Source organism: Panthera onca, chromosome A2 (genome assembly GCF_046562875.1).
Source record: "Panthera onca isolate mPanOnc1 chromosome A2, mPanOnc1 haplotype 2, whole genome shotgun sequence".
In the NCBI taxonomy this organism is placed as follows: domain Eukaryota; kingdom Metazoa; phylum Chordata; class Mammalia; order Carnivora; family Felidae; genus Panthera; species Panthera onca.
The window spans coordinates 145969670-145986323 of NC_138340.1; the positions used below are offsets into that span (position 1 = coordinate 145969670).

Below are 16654 nucleotides of genomic sequence, written 5' to 3' on the forward strand. Positions count from 1 at the left end.
CTGTTCATAGGCTGGTTGCATGTACATTCATGGAGGAGTGGTGAACATCCATGAAAACAAACGGACTGGGTCACTGTTTAAGATCTGGCTGGTGGTGCCGAGCCTGCTGGAACTGGCATGGGAGAAGCTGCTTGCAGCCTTCCCCAACCTAGCAAACCTCTCCCGCACACAGCTTCTGCACCTTGGACTCACACAGGGACTCATCGAGCGCTTGAAATGAGGATTTCTGGACTGTTCATTGATACTGGAAATGTTAATTTAAAGAGACTCCTTTATTTATGGGCAGTGTAGAATTGGTTACCCTGATCAAGGCCTTATTCAGAAAATACATCAGATGCCTTTCTGTAAATTGGTTTTAAGTTTATGGCAATCTCACTTTCCCTCGTGCTTCTTTCTTTGCTTCTTCTCCCTCCTGCCTCAACACACACACATACTCCCATACTCCCTCTTCCTGGATGGACTTGAGGGAAAGTCTGAAAGTACCTTAACAATGTTATGAATCATGATCAGATAAAGAATTTTTTAAAGGATCTCTGAAACTATGACCATGTCAGCCAGTGCTCCACAAATTAAAGCAGCATCATTGACAAAAACAAATAAAATTTTTAAAAATGTAAATCCAGCAACAACAATAACAACAACAAGAAGGCTGACCTTGAGAATTGTGCAGGTTACATGCCAACCTAGATGTCAACCTTACTGTTTTCCAAGACGCCTCTAATTGCGTGGCTGGATCTGATGGCAGCACCGGTTGACATCTTGCTGCATCGATACCCAAACCCATCCTTTGACTTTGGAGGAAAGTCAGGTGGCTCAGCAACTCTTGATCAGTGATTTCTTTCCACATTCTTCTGGTGCCAGCAATGGTTAGATTTGGCCGTCAAAAAGCTTGTGTGTGTGTGTTGTAGTTGTGCTGTTTATTGTTGCTCTTAGAAATTATGGCACCAAGAACGTTTCAAATCAAGGAATTGATGGTGGTCAAAGTTCTTTGTTCTGGGCAGTTTTGAAATTCCCTTGTGCTTATAACTGGTTTCAAGTATCTCTGACTTCTTCGTGGGGGGACTTGTAGACCCTAAATATGTGGCATAAATGCCATGGGGCGTAAAAGTAAGCTTGTGAGAGGCCAGAAAAGAGCAAGGCGGGGAGGGCTTCAGCTCCAGGCTGTGAGCTTTGACCATCATATTGGCCGTTTCCTTTTCAGAACTTGAACACTGGGCCATGCACCTGCCATTTTCTCAGGCAGTGGGTTTTATCTCTAGAAAGCCAACTGGCCCTTGATTTTTCCCTTAGCTTATTGCCTCTTTTTTGTCTGCTTTAATGTGCATGGTGCTGTGAGTAATTGTCTAGTTATTGGATAAAAGGTCTTGGGGGAAAAGCCACAGGCCATCCTTCCCAAAGAACTATTGTTTTCAAAACTAGCATGAGGAAGGAATGAAGCTGAAGATCATTAGCTTTTTGGTGTGACATTTCAGTTCTGGTTTGTTTTGTATTTTAACTCTAAAAAAAGGAGTGACCTGAATTTTCACTTCTTTGCCATCAGGCTGCTAGAGTAGTTGAGCAAGTCACTGAGACGTGAACATTTGGAAGTCCTCAGGTGTACGAAAGGTGCAGAAGGCATGCAAGAAGGCACAGTGCTGATCATCCCGTTGGTCACCTCACAACAGGAGACTCAGACGGGAGATTTGGGACACATTTTTCCTTTAAGTGCCTCTTTTTCACTTAGCTTTTAAAGTTACTCTTCTTTTTTCCTTCATCCCAGAAGGGATCTCTTTAGCTCACGTGTGGATTTAAAATCACCTTTGAGTTGTGGCTAAAAAGTCACCCTCCAGTGTTGAGTTCTGGGGAAGAGAAAACTGTGGTCTCTAGACTTGGACTCTTAACTTCCATGCCTTATTAGAACATCCCATCCATGTTGGGTTGAGTTCATGGAGCCCAAATTCTGCAAGGTCTTATGATACCACTCACCTGTGAGTTTGGGTCCTTTTGGGGGAATGATGGGTGTGGGGCAGAGGCAGGACAAGGAGCAACTCCTCTAGAGGTCCCACCCCCATCTTGCCATGACCAAGTCTGTTTGACATTTAACCTCTTACCGCCCACTGCTAAGCTTACTCCAGTGAGGAGCTCTCTCCGGAGCAAGTCAGGTCGAACAGCCCCATGAGTTGAAAACAAAGCTTTACCGCACGACTCCAGCCTGGTCTCTGGATATTCGGTGGACTATATCCAGTTAAATAAGCTGTGCGGTCTAGGGTGGTGAAAGGGTATTTGGTCATGGATTTACGTAGGGACCAAAGCCTCAGTGCTCAGCCTCTGTGCTTACCCTTCCGTGCTCCTTGGGAAATAAGCAGGTCTCTAGCTTTGCTACACTGGAGAGCTAGAAAGAGCGTCTAGTTCAGTCCACACTTGCTAGCAAAAAGGATTTAAGCCTTCTGAGGGCAGTCTTCTTTGAGGTAGACTTTGGAGGCCCGACATCCAAGACCTTGTGTGTGACATTTTTAAAAAAGTACATATCCTTGGTCTAAAGTGTCTTCTTTTCATATAACACTAGTGAAAGCGATGTAGCATGACCAGCTCTGAGTGCTATAGAACCACACATATGCACATGTTCTGGATGCCAAATGAGACTGTGTGTATGATGACTTAAATGTAGATGAACAGAATTTTATACAGGGGGTCCCCGACCATTTAGTATCCCTATAACCAGCACCCTGAATTCCCGACACTGTTACTTGGTTTAGGAAAGTTTATGCCTGCTGCTTCTCTGCCTCTTTGAGGTACTCCCTGCCATCTTACTGCAGTCCTGTAAATTCAAGTGCAATATATAGAAACACATATGGATATATACAGATTATATATAGGGTGTAACTATAAAGCAGGTAGACTACTTTTTTTTTTTTTTTTTTTTTGAAATCTGCCTTGGGGAAAGCCAGCTCATTCCTTTAGAGTCAGCTTATACCAAGAATTTGAGATGTGACCAGCTAGCGTAAGCCAACTCTTGGTCAATCTGGATTTTCAAGTCCTTGTCTTCTTCCCCCAGTTCTTAAAGACTTCTTATTCCTTGGGTTTGTTAGAGTTGAGACTTTCCCCCAGTCATCTTTTGTACTATCTCACGCTTGCCTATCTTACTACATTTCTTGCCCACGAAAAAAGGAAGTCTACCTGTAAGGAATTTCTAAATGGAGAATTAAAATCTAATATTTAATACTGTCAGCTTTCCCATGTACATACTAATTTATCTGTGAATATAAGACTTTGTTAAACGAAGAAAATGATGCTTTCTTCATTTAATAAAATATTTTCCACATTCTGGAAAATCTTATTAACCAATATAGAATAGAATGAAATTTTCACTGTTCTTCAGGGGCCAAACTGAAATCCTTTCCACTGGCAGAATCTGTTTTCAGGGCCCTCGTGACATGGTGTAAAAATTTGCTCTAAATTATTCATGTCCATCACATAGCTAGATTTAAACATATGATGATAAACATTAACATTTCTAAGCAAAAGGTTTATTAACGGTGACCTTCGGTTACCCTGAGTAGCAAGAGTAAAGCACAGATAATTGAAACTCATAGATAATCAGCGTTTCAACTTTTCTATCAAACAATTGATCCATTTATATTCTTCCTCCTCCTTACCCCTTTCCCACAAGCACCTCCTTTTCAGTGGAGCAGGGCTAATAAGTAGTTAGAAATGAAAACGAAGAGTCACGGAGGGCTAGAAACCAGCAAGCATATAGGCAGCCCTATTAGCTGTAATTGTCAATTTGACGACAGCTGTTGAATGCTGAAATTAGGACCCACGGGTGGTAATCCTGAGTTGAGATGTTAACTCTTCACTCCTCTGCTTCGGCACGGTTTTCCTGCCCCGAGTTCTAGGCTGTCTCTCCTGTAACCACCAAAGAACTCTTAGCACCTAGAGGAAGAAAAAGCTGCTGTGTGTGATGCAGAAGGAATCCCATCGTTTGAACACATTTCTTTGGCTCTTGACAAATACTTGCTTTTCCTCTGTTCTTGCAGGAGCCTTATTTTTTCCTTTGGGAGTACCTTTTCCAGCCATATAGCTTGGCATGTGGGAAAAGGTTGAATTACCCTGTAAGTCCGTGTTGGTCTTAATTCTGTAAAACCAGTTTGTTTTTATGTGGTCTTACAGATGTTTAGCAGGTGGCACCGTTACTATAAATCGTCTACCTGCCAGCACTCTGATGTAGCACAAGAAGCCGTTTTCCTTACTCTTCATTGTTCTGGCGTTGAGCTCCAGGACGGATGAGGGCTTACGGTCCCGTGATCACAAGCTCCAAAAACTGGTCACTGTTAGCTTAAAGTGCTTTGGTTCCCCAAATTCCTCGGGACTCTAGGGACGTTGGCAGGGCCCGAGGTCGGCTTCGTAGAGCTCTGTACCTCCCGTGTGTGCCGCCGCGGGTCGTGCCCAGTGATGCGGTTTCCCTTCTGAGGTCGCTGGGTTTGGTGGGAAGCGACCTCTTCTCTTACCTGGTGTTACAAAAAGAAGTTCTGAGTTGTGCTTCAAAAGCGGTACCATCTTTTTCGTTGTAATTTTCATGATTTTATTTTTTTTTCACTTTATAGAAGTTTTTGAAAGGCCCTGCTTAGTCAGTGCGCAGCGTGAGTCAGAGGCAGTCTCGCCGAGCTGTAGTGATTGCTGTTTTACTAGTTGCACATTTAGAATACAAAGGAGGCATCAGAAACACACTGACTTTCTCTGAAGCCACTTCCTTGTACACAGAGTCTGAGCAGGGACAGCGCCAGGCATTTCCCTGTAAAGGCACCTGCCGGTGAGGATCTGACTGGAAGAACCTAGGCAAGAAAGGGGAACCTCTCACACGCAGTCTCTGAGGGCAGGCCTGGGCTTGGCTCTTTGTACAGGGTGTGCTTAGGCCACACACGATGCTTGCCTTACTGTAAAGCTATTTGCCACAGTCCTGTTAAATAGTGTGGAAGTCCTTTTGCAGTCTGGTGTGCATGCCATATGATCAGGACAGCTTTTCCACCTTATTTGGTCTCCTACGAGCAAGTAGGAAAAATAGTGAATTTACCCTAAAATGTCCAATCTGTATTTATGTACCTTGTCAGTGTTTTGCTGTTGGTTTTCTAAAACAATCTGATCAATAAATCTTATCCAAATCTATTTGGCTCAAGGCGACCTTGATTGTGGGGCGGTGATTTGCGTGTACGCGAGCTCACCTCTATGACGTAAGCATCAGTCTGCCCGCCTCCGCCACCCCTTTCCCACCCACCAGGGTGCACTTTTCTCTGTAATTAATATCTGTGAGTCATCTGCCTTCCACCGCCGCCTGCCGTGGGTCCCTCTCTCTGTTCACCATCCGGGACTCCTGGACCTACAACCGTCCCCTCAACAGAACGCTCTTCCCCTCAGGACACCAGCAAGGGAGCGAGTGACTGTGGGGCAGACCACACTCCCTTTTCCTGTCCCGTTCTGTATATTCCCCAAACTCCCACTAGCCGAGTCTGTACGGATGTCTCAAGCCTTTTCTGAAGAGTTGGAGGAGCTACAGGGAATTCAAAGGGAAGATGTGAAACTTTACATACAGAGTCACAACTGTCTCTGAGTCAAGGAAAAAACCCCAGGAGGAGCTGAGCCCTTCCCAGGGGGTCCTTTGGGGATGAAACCACAGTTCCTGGTTCTTGCCTCGGTCTTCCAGATGCTTCTTTCTCCAAAACCTCTGCTTTGTATCGCTTCACCCTCTGCTAGGATCCCTCTCCCAGCAGTGCTTTTCTTCAGGCTCTGAAGCCCGGTGTAGGTGTGGACACTCCCAAGTCTGGTCACTTTTAAGGTCTCTCATCCAGAATCGCACATATGCCTCTTAGTTTTCAGTGTTTCCGTCGACAAACTGTTGGATCAAATATACCTTCCTGGGACAAGTAATCTTCGATATTCTGCCATAAATCGACCAGAGGAAAACATGACAATTTCTACCCCCTGATTTATAGGGCTTCCCAGCCCACGTTACAGTTAGTACGCAGAGCACATTCATTACGCAGAGCAGTCTCGTTTCCTTTGCTTTATTTCTCCTACGTCTTCTGAAGTATACTCCCCTGAGGCCCATCAGGGGCAAGAAATGGACCCTGTGCCTTTTAGACTTTAGACCAGCCAGAGCTTTGAAATGAACTCTTGTTGGTATCTAATTCGGTTCTTAGTTAAGCCCCGTCTCAGCTTGGGTGGGAAGAGGTTTCAGTGGCTTAGTTGGTTTGGGTGGTTTTGTTCTTCCAGTTACACGTGTAAGATTCTAGTTTGTCAAAATGCTATTACGAAGCTCTGATAACTGAACAGTAGGACCACAATTCTCTTGCAGTTAATCTTTGGTAGTAACTGCTTGATGGGAGACGACATTGGTAAAACCATCCAGTTTCCATACTTACCTTCAGATAAAAGGCCCAGCTTCCAGACCAGCGCAAAACCAATGGTTTCCTGCGGTGATGGAAATGTTCTATATTTGCGCTGTCCAGTATGTGGTAGCCACTGGCTATTCAGCACTTCAGATGTGGTTAGTGTGACCGAAGAACTACAATTTTCATTCCATTTAATTTTCATTTCTGTAAGTATAAGCTGTTACGCGTAGCTAGCGGCTATCTCGGTGCAGTGCTGGAAGGAGATGGCCTGGAGAGCTGGAGAACCAAGGCTTGGTTAGCTCTTGGCTCTCGGCTCTCGGCTCAGTCCTTCTTATCGTGTGGCTGCAATAATGTGTGAGGTGCTTTGAAGCATGCCTGGCACATAGTAAGCAGGATCTAGGTATTTACCGTTCTTGCTCTCTACAGTTGATGGCACGGGGAATGAAGACGAAGTATTTACCAAAAGTTACAAAATTAACCAATAAAGAAACTAAGAGGACGAGACAAGGGAAGTGGGGTGACATAGGTGAGAGCTAAATCCTCATGTTCCATGGCAGGAAGGTAATATACAGAATGTCTCAAATCAAGCACTAACCAGGAAAGCATATTGACTAGAGGCATAAAGGAAGGTATCAGAAAACACAAACAAAAACAGCCAGAAGAGCTAACAGTGGTCAGGTGGCCCGGGAGGTGTAGGGGGCCACAGCAGGGACTGCTGGCTTTTTTAAGTATGTTCACGGTTTTTGTTCATTTTTTTCCCCCTTTTCTCTCCTTTATAAATCAGAACCCTTCATGACTCTTTCGATTTAGCCCTTTTTCAGGATACTGTGAATCTGGGTCCGTTCTGACCAAATCAGGCTGTAAAAAATTGGGTGATTCAAAGGGTAGGGCTGGAGTATTAGTATTTTTAAGTTCTTCATTGATTAAGAGGTAGCCTGACTGGTATTTGGAAATCTTTGATTTAAAAGCCCATCTTGGAAGCCGGTAGGAGAAAAAAAAATCCAGGAGAGGGAGAGGAAAAAAAAAAAAAAAGTCTCAAGATTTAATTGTTGCCCGAAGACCATTCCTCACCATCCTGTCCCTTCATAAAATCAAGCAAGATAATACATTATTTTAGAGGCTTTTTCTGTCATCCACTCCACAGTGAGGGGAGGGGAGGTGGAAGGCTTCTGAGCGATACACAAAGCAGACCCGGCAAACCCACCCATCCTGCACAGGCCTTGGGGTCTGGCCTCGAAGTCTCCGGTGGAAGAGGGAGACACTTTTCTCAAATCCTCAAACACACGAGTGTGTCTGAGTTCCTTTCCAATGGTCCGCCTAACAGGAGGGCCTCCGCAGCGCTCCTAGGAAGGAAGGCACCGAGCTCAGCTCAGGCAGACGGGGCAGTGACCAGCCCAGCCCAGCCCAGCCCAGGGCTGCGAAGGAGAGAAGGACAGAGACAGCTGGGAGCTCTGGCCACTTGCTATTTCAGGAGCCCGCACCCGGCCTGGAGCTGTAGGGTGGCTGTGCCCATGGCAACTGTGCAAAGAGAAAGCCGCTGTTAGTCCGAGTCACCTTAGACCACACCGGTCAGTTCGTCCTTCTTGCACCTTCCACCGAAAGCTGCCCGGCTACTGGAGCCGAGGTGGCTCTCCCTGCGACGGCCAAGGATGTCTACAAGAGCTCCTCCACTTGAAGTGAGCGAACTTGCTCCGGCCTCCGCCAGGCATCTGGGGTCTCATTTACTCCCTGAGCCTCACCCTGGAGGAAAAGGTAGCGTGCACTGCAACAGCCAAGGTCAGATCGTGGCTCAGGATGCTAGCAACTGCCCTTGCCCCCTCCCCCCCCAAAGGAAGAGGCCCACTTGCCACCCACAGAGAGGTGATCCGTAAGAACGGTAACGCGGACGTTGCACGGAGTGACATGTACCTAGGGGTGCACCGGGGCGCCCAGGACTGGAACTCCAGCCCTGCTCCCCCACCGCCAACCTCACCACCTCGGAGCCCACCCAGCCTGTGCCTCCTTCAAGCGCCAGCCGCGCCTTTCCCTGCTTCGTTTCTCCCCGCCAAAGCGGTACTGGAATGTTAAGCCTGGAGGGCTGACCCCCACTTGGTGGCAAGCCAAGCGCAGTGACGTGCCTGCAGAGAGAGTTACCCAGATCCGCAAAGCCCGGAGAAGGGGCGGCCTTGCCTGCAATCCCCCGCCCCACAACGGTCGCCCTCCGGGGCCCTGGAGCCCTGGGCCGGCGGCGAGGGCGGCCCGGCCGCCGCCGCCTCCCCCGCGCGAGCGAGGCCCGCAGCCGGTTTCTCCCCCTGCGGCGCGCCGGCCTCGGGCCGGCGACCTCGCGTCCCGGGGCTTCTCTGCCTCCCCCTGGCGGGCAGCGGCAGCCGGCGGAGCTCGGCCGGGAGGGGGCGCCCGACCCCCGGCCCGAAGGCGGGAGCGCGCGGTGCGCAGGCCGGGGTCGGCGCCGGCGCGCGCCCGCTCGGACCGCTCACTAACTGAGCACCTAGTACGCGCCCGCGCGGGGCCGGGAGCCGGCCGGGCCAGGCGGCGGGGAGCACGCCTGCCTTCAGGGAGCTTCCACGGGAGGCGGGGAGCAGGGAGACAGCTGCTGTGAAGAAGCACGAGCGGCCGGACGCGGACAAGTTAGGGAGAGCCTCCCCGAGGATGCAATGACTGCGCGCCAGGAGCTAGAAAGCACATGAGGGAGAATGCCACTACATCAAGGGGCCAGAGCATTCCAAAGACAAAAACCCGGCCCCTGGCGTCTTCTGGAAGGGGAAGAAGCCGCGTAGCCCGAGGACGGGAACCCGGGAGGGGAGGCCAGGGAAGCAAGGAGAGGCAGGCTGGGCAGATGATGGAAGAGCCGGGCAAATCGTGTGGTTTTCATTCTAAGATCAACTGGAAGCTGGAAGGCAGAGAGAGGACGAACCGGTCCCCCCCGCTGCCGAGGGAGGGTGCCAGAGGAAGCGGGGCCCTCGGTCGGGAGGCCACGGCAGTGGTGCGGGCAGGGTGAGGGTGCTTTGGGCCAGGTCACAGAGCGGGGCTGGACGTCGGCTCCCGTCGCTCCCCCACCCTCCGCCGGGCGCCCTGGTGTCGTGACCGACCGACCACCGCCGAGCAGAGGCCGGCGAGCCCGGGCGGCACGACAAAGGCTCCGCCAACCCCCCGCACCGGCGGGGAGGAAGCCGGGGCAGGCAGAGCGCAGGCGGACGGGGAGCCCGGGGCGGGGGGTGCGGAGTAGCCTCCAGACCCTCTCCACTGATCTCAGGGCGCGGAGCCGCCGTCCGCGGCCCACGCCTAGTTGGAGAGCCTACTTGGAGAGCCTCTCGGGGGTAGAGCGGGGAACCGCTCCGAACCGGATTGATCTGGTTTAGAGCGGCTGCCTTCCCCTCCTCCCTCCCTCTCCCCCAGCCGCCCTCCCTCCCCTTACAGCGACTGGCTGGTTTTTGCCGCAGTCCCTGACCAAGGTAAACAGAAGAGGGAAGTGGGAAGAATGCTTCGTTTCCATGGCAACCCAGAGGGCAGTCGGTGCGGCTCTCTTGGATGTGCTTCAGGGGAAGAAAAGGCTCACTGGAAAAGCAACAGGGAGACCGGCCCCTTCCACAGACGCACGGTGGGGGATTGTTCTGGAACGCGGTGTGGGCCTGGATGGAGGGAGGAGCGGGGGAGAGGAGTCAGGCACCATCCGTGCAGTGGCAGATGAGCGGGGAGGGCCAGGGACACACCAAAAAAGCAACCACACATGCTACTGTGACAGCTGTCGGTCAGTGGCTCCATCCCCACACCTAGGGGGCAGAAAACAGGGATGGCGGAGATCTCAGAGCCTCCCCAAGTGTGCACCTGGCTGTCCCTTTCCAGAAAAATCCTTCCGTGGGGCAGCTCAGCCGGAGGGCAGCCACAGAGGCTGGATCCAGAGCCTCAAGGCCATAGATAGGTTTTGTCTGAAACAGAGAAGCCCACAGTTCTCCTGCTGCGGAGTGAGCTGGAGGTGCCCACCCTCCCCCCTCCAGGGGACAGGTGCTTTCCATTTGTCGCCACGTCACTCCAGCTGCTGACCACAACTCCTGCACGCTGAGGGTATCAGAAACCTCTTCTGGTTTCCAGGCTTCATAAGAGATTCATCAGAAACTGGCTCCACCTCAGGCATGGGCCTTCCTGGCTGGGGGCGGGGGCGGGGGTGGGGTGGGGGGTTCACTGTTCGGCTCTCACCTGTGTAGGCAGAAATGGGAGAAAACCTGGGACAGAAGGAGGTGGGAGGCAGTAAGCTTCCTGCCCCCGCAAAGCAGAAAGAAGGTGGATGCTTTGTGGGAAGCTGGAGGGAGGTGCCTCAGTTTCCCGGGGCAGATGCATCGAGAACCCTGGCGGCGGGACTACAGGCCTGGGAAGTGCTCACCTACACGTCATGCAGTCCACACCCTTCTTGAGTGGGCCCTTAGACGCTGGGGTCTGCCTGGAAGACGCCTTCAGGACAGGACCCAGGGCTGGGAGGGAACACCTGCAGAGAACAGGATCGACAGACTTGCTTTTCCCTTGCGAAACACCCCAGAGTGCCAGGTTTACTCAGCTCTTTCCATGGCTCATGGATTCCAAATTTCTGTGACCTTAACTCCTGCCACTGCCCCTTTGCTCGTTCTATTCCAGCTCCCCTTTGCTGTTCCTTGACCAGTCAGGTTTCCATGCCAGGTCCATGGCACTGGCTGTGCCCTGGAAAGCTCTTTCTCCAGCATCCACATGGCCAATCTCTCTCCTTCAGTTCTTTATTCAAATGTCATCTCAACGAGGCAGGGCCAGGGTGAGGTAAATGAGGCAACACGGTCTTCCCTGACCCTTGGTTTAAAATTGTATGTTTCTGGGGCACCTGGGTGGCTCAGTTGGTTGAGCGTCCGACTTCGGCTCAGGTCATGATCTCGCGGTCCGTGAGTTCGAGCCCCGCATAGGTCTCTGTGCTGACTGCTCAGAGCCTGGAGCCTGCTTCAGATTCTGTGTCTCCCTCTCTCTCTGACCCTCCCCTGTTCATGCTCTGTCTCTCTCTGTCTCAAAAATAAATAAACGTTAAAAAAATTAAAAAAAAAAAAATAAATAAAATAAAATAAAATTGTATGTTTCTGGGGGCTCCTGAGTGGCTCAGTCACTTAAACGTCCAACTTCAGCTCAGGTCATGATCTCGCAGTTCATGGGTTCGAGCCCCGCATTGGGCTCTGTGCTGACAGCTCAGAGCCTGGAGCCTGCTTCAGATTCTGTGTCTCCCTCTCTCTCTGCCTCTCCCCTGCTGGCCCTCTGTCTCTCGCTCTCAAAAATAAATAAAACATGAAAAAAAATCTTTTAAAAAGTGTGTATTTCCACCCCCCCCCCGCTAGGTCTCCCTTATCCTCTTCACACCCTGTCACTTGTCATTTATCTTGTTTATTGCCTGACTGCCTCTGTTAGAATGGAAGCACCAGGAGGGCAGGCATTGTCTCTGTCATGCACCAAGAGGTCTCCACCACTGCAGGAGGTGCATTGGGAGGGGACGTAGGGATGGTGGTGCAGAGAAGCGGGGAAGGGACCACCGCTTAGAACCACACTGGCTCTTGTGTCGAGGAGCCTCGACACCTGCGACCAGGGGCTCCTGTCCCTCTGCCTCAGGAGGCTACCGCTGTGCCTCTCCTCGGCGCAAAGTCTCCTGTAGCCAACTGGCAACAGCAGGTTCTACCAATCCGTCAGGCAAACCCCCCACTTGCAGTGTGTCACCTTCAATTTCCTGCCTGCCTGCCTCTTTCCTGATTGACCTGATAAAATTCGGGACAGCTTTTATTGCTTTTGGCAAAAAACCGCCGTTAAGATTTACAGAGCCAAAAGCCGGTACAATGTAATCTTCAGGGTAATTTACACAGTGAGTTTCAAAAGATGAAAAGTTAGCATTTCAGAGGTAATTTCATAAAAGGGATTATCAGATTAATCACCGTGTCAATTTCATAGTGGTGTCTCCAATAATTAATTAGCTTTCTCGGGAGTCAGCAATGCAAAAAGGGACTCTAAGAGGAATAGAAATGGCTGTGTCAGACAGTAAGTGTGTTTTGGGCGATAGATCTTGAGACACTTCGCCTCGGAATTGCCTCCGCGGAATGTCTGGCATATGGGTTCTGCGGCTCAGAGACGTCGTAAGAGAAGAAAAGCGCTGGGAGCGCCCAAGTCTCCGGGACACCTTTTGGATGTGCCGGGCTGAGGCTTGGCTGCACCTGCCGAGTGAAGGCCACCCTGCCACGTGTTGCATCGTCCCGTGACACCTGGAAAATGTGTCTAACCCCGCCGTGCGTTGACAGGCTGCTCTAGATGGGGAGAGCCAGGTGTGAGTTGCAGCCTGCTTGTGAAATCACCCGTGAGAATTCCGAGCCGGAATACCGCCAGGGACACACGCAGTCCGAACAGCGACACAGCCATGTGGCGTTCACTCGGCCGCCACAGGTCAGGGCAAGGCTGTGTCTTCAGTGGGTGTTAATGGGTCCCCCCCGCCCCCCGCCACCTCCTAAAACGTAGGTTGCAGTCCTAACCCCCTGGTATCTCAGAATGTGATCATATTCAGAGACGGGGTCTTTTCAGAGGTAATCGAGTTAAAATGAGGTCATTAGGACGGGTCCCCATCCAGTATGACTGGTGTCCCTATAACAAGAGGGTATCTGAGAACAGACACACACGTGTAGGGAGGACAGCACGCGAGCACGGAGGCGGAGAATGGGGTGATGCATCTGTAAAACCAGAGATTGCCAGCCAACCACCGGAGCTGGGGGAGAAGCAGGGAATGGACCCCCACCCCCCACCCCGCCCCCACCGGCCCCAGAAGGAACCGATCCTGCGGACGCCTTGACCTCGGACTTCGAGCCTCCACCACTGTGTGAGAATACGTTCCCCGTGGTTGAAGCGTCTCAGTTTGTGGTACTTTGTTGAGGCTGAATTGGGAAACTAGCTCGGGGGGTGGGGGGGGGGGGCATCGTGGAGACTTGGGTGTCATCGTTCTTAATAATTGTATTTCTGTGTGTTTTTAAGAGACTTCGTCTTTTTTTTTTTTTTTTTTTTTTTTTTTAGCAGTTTTAGGTTCATAGCAAAATTGAGAAGGTCCGGAGATTTTCCCATGTGCCTCCCCTCCCCCACCCCAGCCTTCCCCTCCAACAACATCCAGCATCAGAGCTGTACCTTGGTGGCGACTGATGAACCCACATGGACACGTGGTTATCACCCAGAGTCCGTGGTTTACCTCGGGGTCCACTCTCGGTGGGGCCCATTCTGTGGGTTTGGACTGATGATGAGTAATGACACGTATCCACCATTGTACGGTCTCATACACGGTGTTCTCACCGCCCTAAAAATGTTCCACCTATTTCCCCCCCCCCTCCACCCCCGCCAACCCCTGGCAACACCTGATCTTTTTTACTGTCTCTGTAGTTTTGCCTTTTCCAGAACGTCACACAGTTGGAATCACACGTTATGTCGCCCTGTCAGCTTGGCTTCTTTCACTTAATGATATGCATTCAGGTTTCTTCCATGTCTTTTGATGGTTTGAGAGCTCACTTCTTTTTAGTGCTGAATAATAGTCCATTGTCTGAAGGTACCACGATTTGTCCCTTTCCTGTATTTTCTTCTTTATTTTTATCTATTTATTTTTTAATTTTTTCAACGTTTATTCATTTTTGAGACAGAGAGAGACAGAGCATGAACGGGGGAGGGTCAGAGAGAGGGAGACACAGAATCTGAAACAGGCTCCAGGCTCTGAGCCGTCAGCACAGAGCCCGACGTGGGGCTCGAACTCACAGACGGTGAGATCATGACCTGAGCCGAAGTCGGCTGCTCAACCGACTGAGCCACCCAGGCGCCCCTGTATTTTCTTTTTTAAAAGATCATTTTTAAAACACCAGCTCAGGACAGAATATAAAGATACGACAAATCCAGGTAGTACGTATAAGAGTATTCTCAATACTTTCTCTTAAAGAATTAGAGACTCGGGGCCTTTCTCTTGGGGTTGCTGACCAGATAGGCTGCGAGCCTGAAGCTGTGGGGGCCAGCGGCCTCTGTTGGAGGAGAGCCTGCCCTGCAGAGAACAAGCCGGCAGACCCAGGGGGGCCCTGATGCCGCGGGTGCGCCTGGACCGGGGCACTGGCCGGGGCACTTTAGTTACATGAGCTTTAAACAGTACATGGCTTTGGGTCTCAGTGATTCTACTTAGAATGTGATCTTCTGGGCCTTGCCTTCCTCCTTTCTCAAATGAGGAAATCTAGGGTGCCTGGGTGGCTCAGTCGGTTAAGCACCGGACTTCAGCTCAGGTCATGATCTCACGGTTTGTGGGTTCGAGCCCCGCGTGGGACTCTGTGCTGACAGCTTGGAGCCTGGATCCTGCTTCGGATTCTGTGCCTCCCTCTCTCTCTGCCCCTCCCCCACTCACGCTCTGTCTCTCTCTCTCTCTCTCTCTGTCTCTCTCTCAAAAATAAACATTAAAAAAAGTTTTTTAAATGAGAAAACCTGCCCTCAAAAGTTGTGAAGATGAGACATAAGAAGAAACTCAGGGTGACCTGGAAAGTGCCAGAATATCCACAGCTCCATGGTTAGATACTTCCTGAGCAACTGACACCACACTTAACAGCCTGGAAGCAGCTCTCGTCCCAGACTCAGGATCCCCCCATCCCCACCCAGGTGCCACTCACTGGCCCTGTTCACCCTGAAAGCCCCTTGTTGACCTTACGAGGGTGTCTCTCTGGGGTCTGACTTCAGAGGTCACCCTTCAGGGAGGTAGCTTCTTCCACTGCATTCGGGCCACACCAACCTTTGCGGTCTGGGGTGCTCCTGGGAGGATGATGGCCAGTTCTTTCAGAAAGGGCCCTAAAGACCAAGATGACAATGACCCCCGGGGCCTGCTTGTGGTGCCTAACCCTTTGAACCGGGCAAAGCTTCCATGGCTATGAAAGAAGCTTCTATGGGCTTCCACAGGCTGTGGAAAAGGAGTCTGAGGAGGGGAGTGGGGTGAGAGGGGGAGCCAGCCAAGTGGCTCAAGGCTGAAAATATATCCTTCGGTGGGGAGATTTACCTCAGACTGTTTCCTCTTCCTTGTCCCTCTTGGGGAGGAAGAGCCTGAGCCCCTTCCTCACGGCACTTCAGAGCACAGAGCCTGAGCCCCAGGCTCCAGGTTCAACCCTGCCTACTGTGGTGGAGTCCTTCCCGCTCCCCTTTGCCTCTTTTTCCCAGGGAAACACCAGATGGGTTAAGGGCTAGTCGGCCATTGCCAGAGGAAGCTATGTGGGAATTTAAGGGCTGCCTCCCAGGTCTACACCCTGAAGCTCCCTCTCAGGGGCTCCTTGAAAAAGGGAGACCCAGCCTGAACCACCAGCACTCTTCTCTCTCAACTGTCACCTGCTGGGCACCTTGCCCACTCTGTCTTTCCTTCATAGATTTGAGTTTAGGTTCTCCCCATGAGAGCAAGATGGCCCCAGGAAGAGGTCTGGTAAGTCCTACACTTGGACCTGGAGGAGGAATTCAACCAATTTTCTTATCTTTTCAACCGGTGTAATTTATTTCCTGCTCTTAGACTTGTCCACGTTTCTTCACAGGGAGCCCTCTGTGGTGCCTTGAACTGTCAACCCTTCCCGAAGATGCCATGTTGGAGTTCTGGGCCTGGAATAGGGAAGAGAGGAGGGCTGGTTTGGGGTGGGGGCAGTGGGATGCAGGAAGCAGATGATATATTAGATACAAGCTGTTTGGGGGGCACACATTTTCTTATTTGGGGAAATAAATTTTTTGTAAACTTGGATCCTAAAATGGCATAATTGCTCACTCTTCCCCAGGAGGGAAGTCAAGCCCAGATGGTGTGATCCATTTCCCAGGCACTCTGGCAAGGTCACTGGAAGGGCCAGCTGGCGGCTTTCTTGTTATTGTAGAGTTATTTTATTCTTTAACATTTTACTGATTAAAGTCCTTGAGTCTCAAGAGACCAGATGGAAGCCAAATAATATAGCTCTTTTGGTTTCCTTTTAATGAGATCAGGGTTGGGAGAGGACTTGGGCACGACAGAGATGGAGAAGCCGTCTGCTGGGTGCCCCGGGACTGGTTGCCCAGAGGGCTTGGTGAGCTGTGATTTCTTTCATCCTCTTCCCTGCAGGGATTCTTGTCAGTCTCTATTTTCCAGAAGACTCTCCTAATGGTTTCTGTAGGACTTTGTGCTTCGCAGGCTTCAATTAAAATTTGACTCCAGCTTGGGAGGTGGGGAGACGAAGAAGCCTGCCAAGACTTTGGACCCTTAAAGCCCCCAAATTCTCTTGCTCCATGGGGGGTTGGGGGCCGCTTGG

The 16654-nt window shown here is 50.9% G+C and overlaps 1 protein-coding gene across 5 annotated transcripts in view; it reads left to right on the forward strand.

The window, feature by feature from the left end:
* The window catches only part of KLHDC10 (kelch domain containing 10), a 70422-nt gene extending 54272 nt beyond the window's left edge, over positions 1-16150 (forward strand). For 3 of the 5 annotated variants that reach the window (XM_078439501.2, XM_078439510.2, XM_078439519.2), the window contains one exon: positions 15920-16150. In XM_078439501.2, coding sequence (XP_078295627.1) covers positions 15920-16135 — 216 coding nt within the window. In that variant the 3' untranslated portion in view covers positions 16136-16150. Of the gene's footprint in view, positions 1-10; positions 5143-15919 lie in introns of those variants that run through there. The other 2 variants (XM_060633122.3, XM_060633123.3) reach the window with 1 other exon arrangement.
* Positions 16151-16654: the final 504 nt, after the last annotated feature.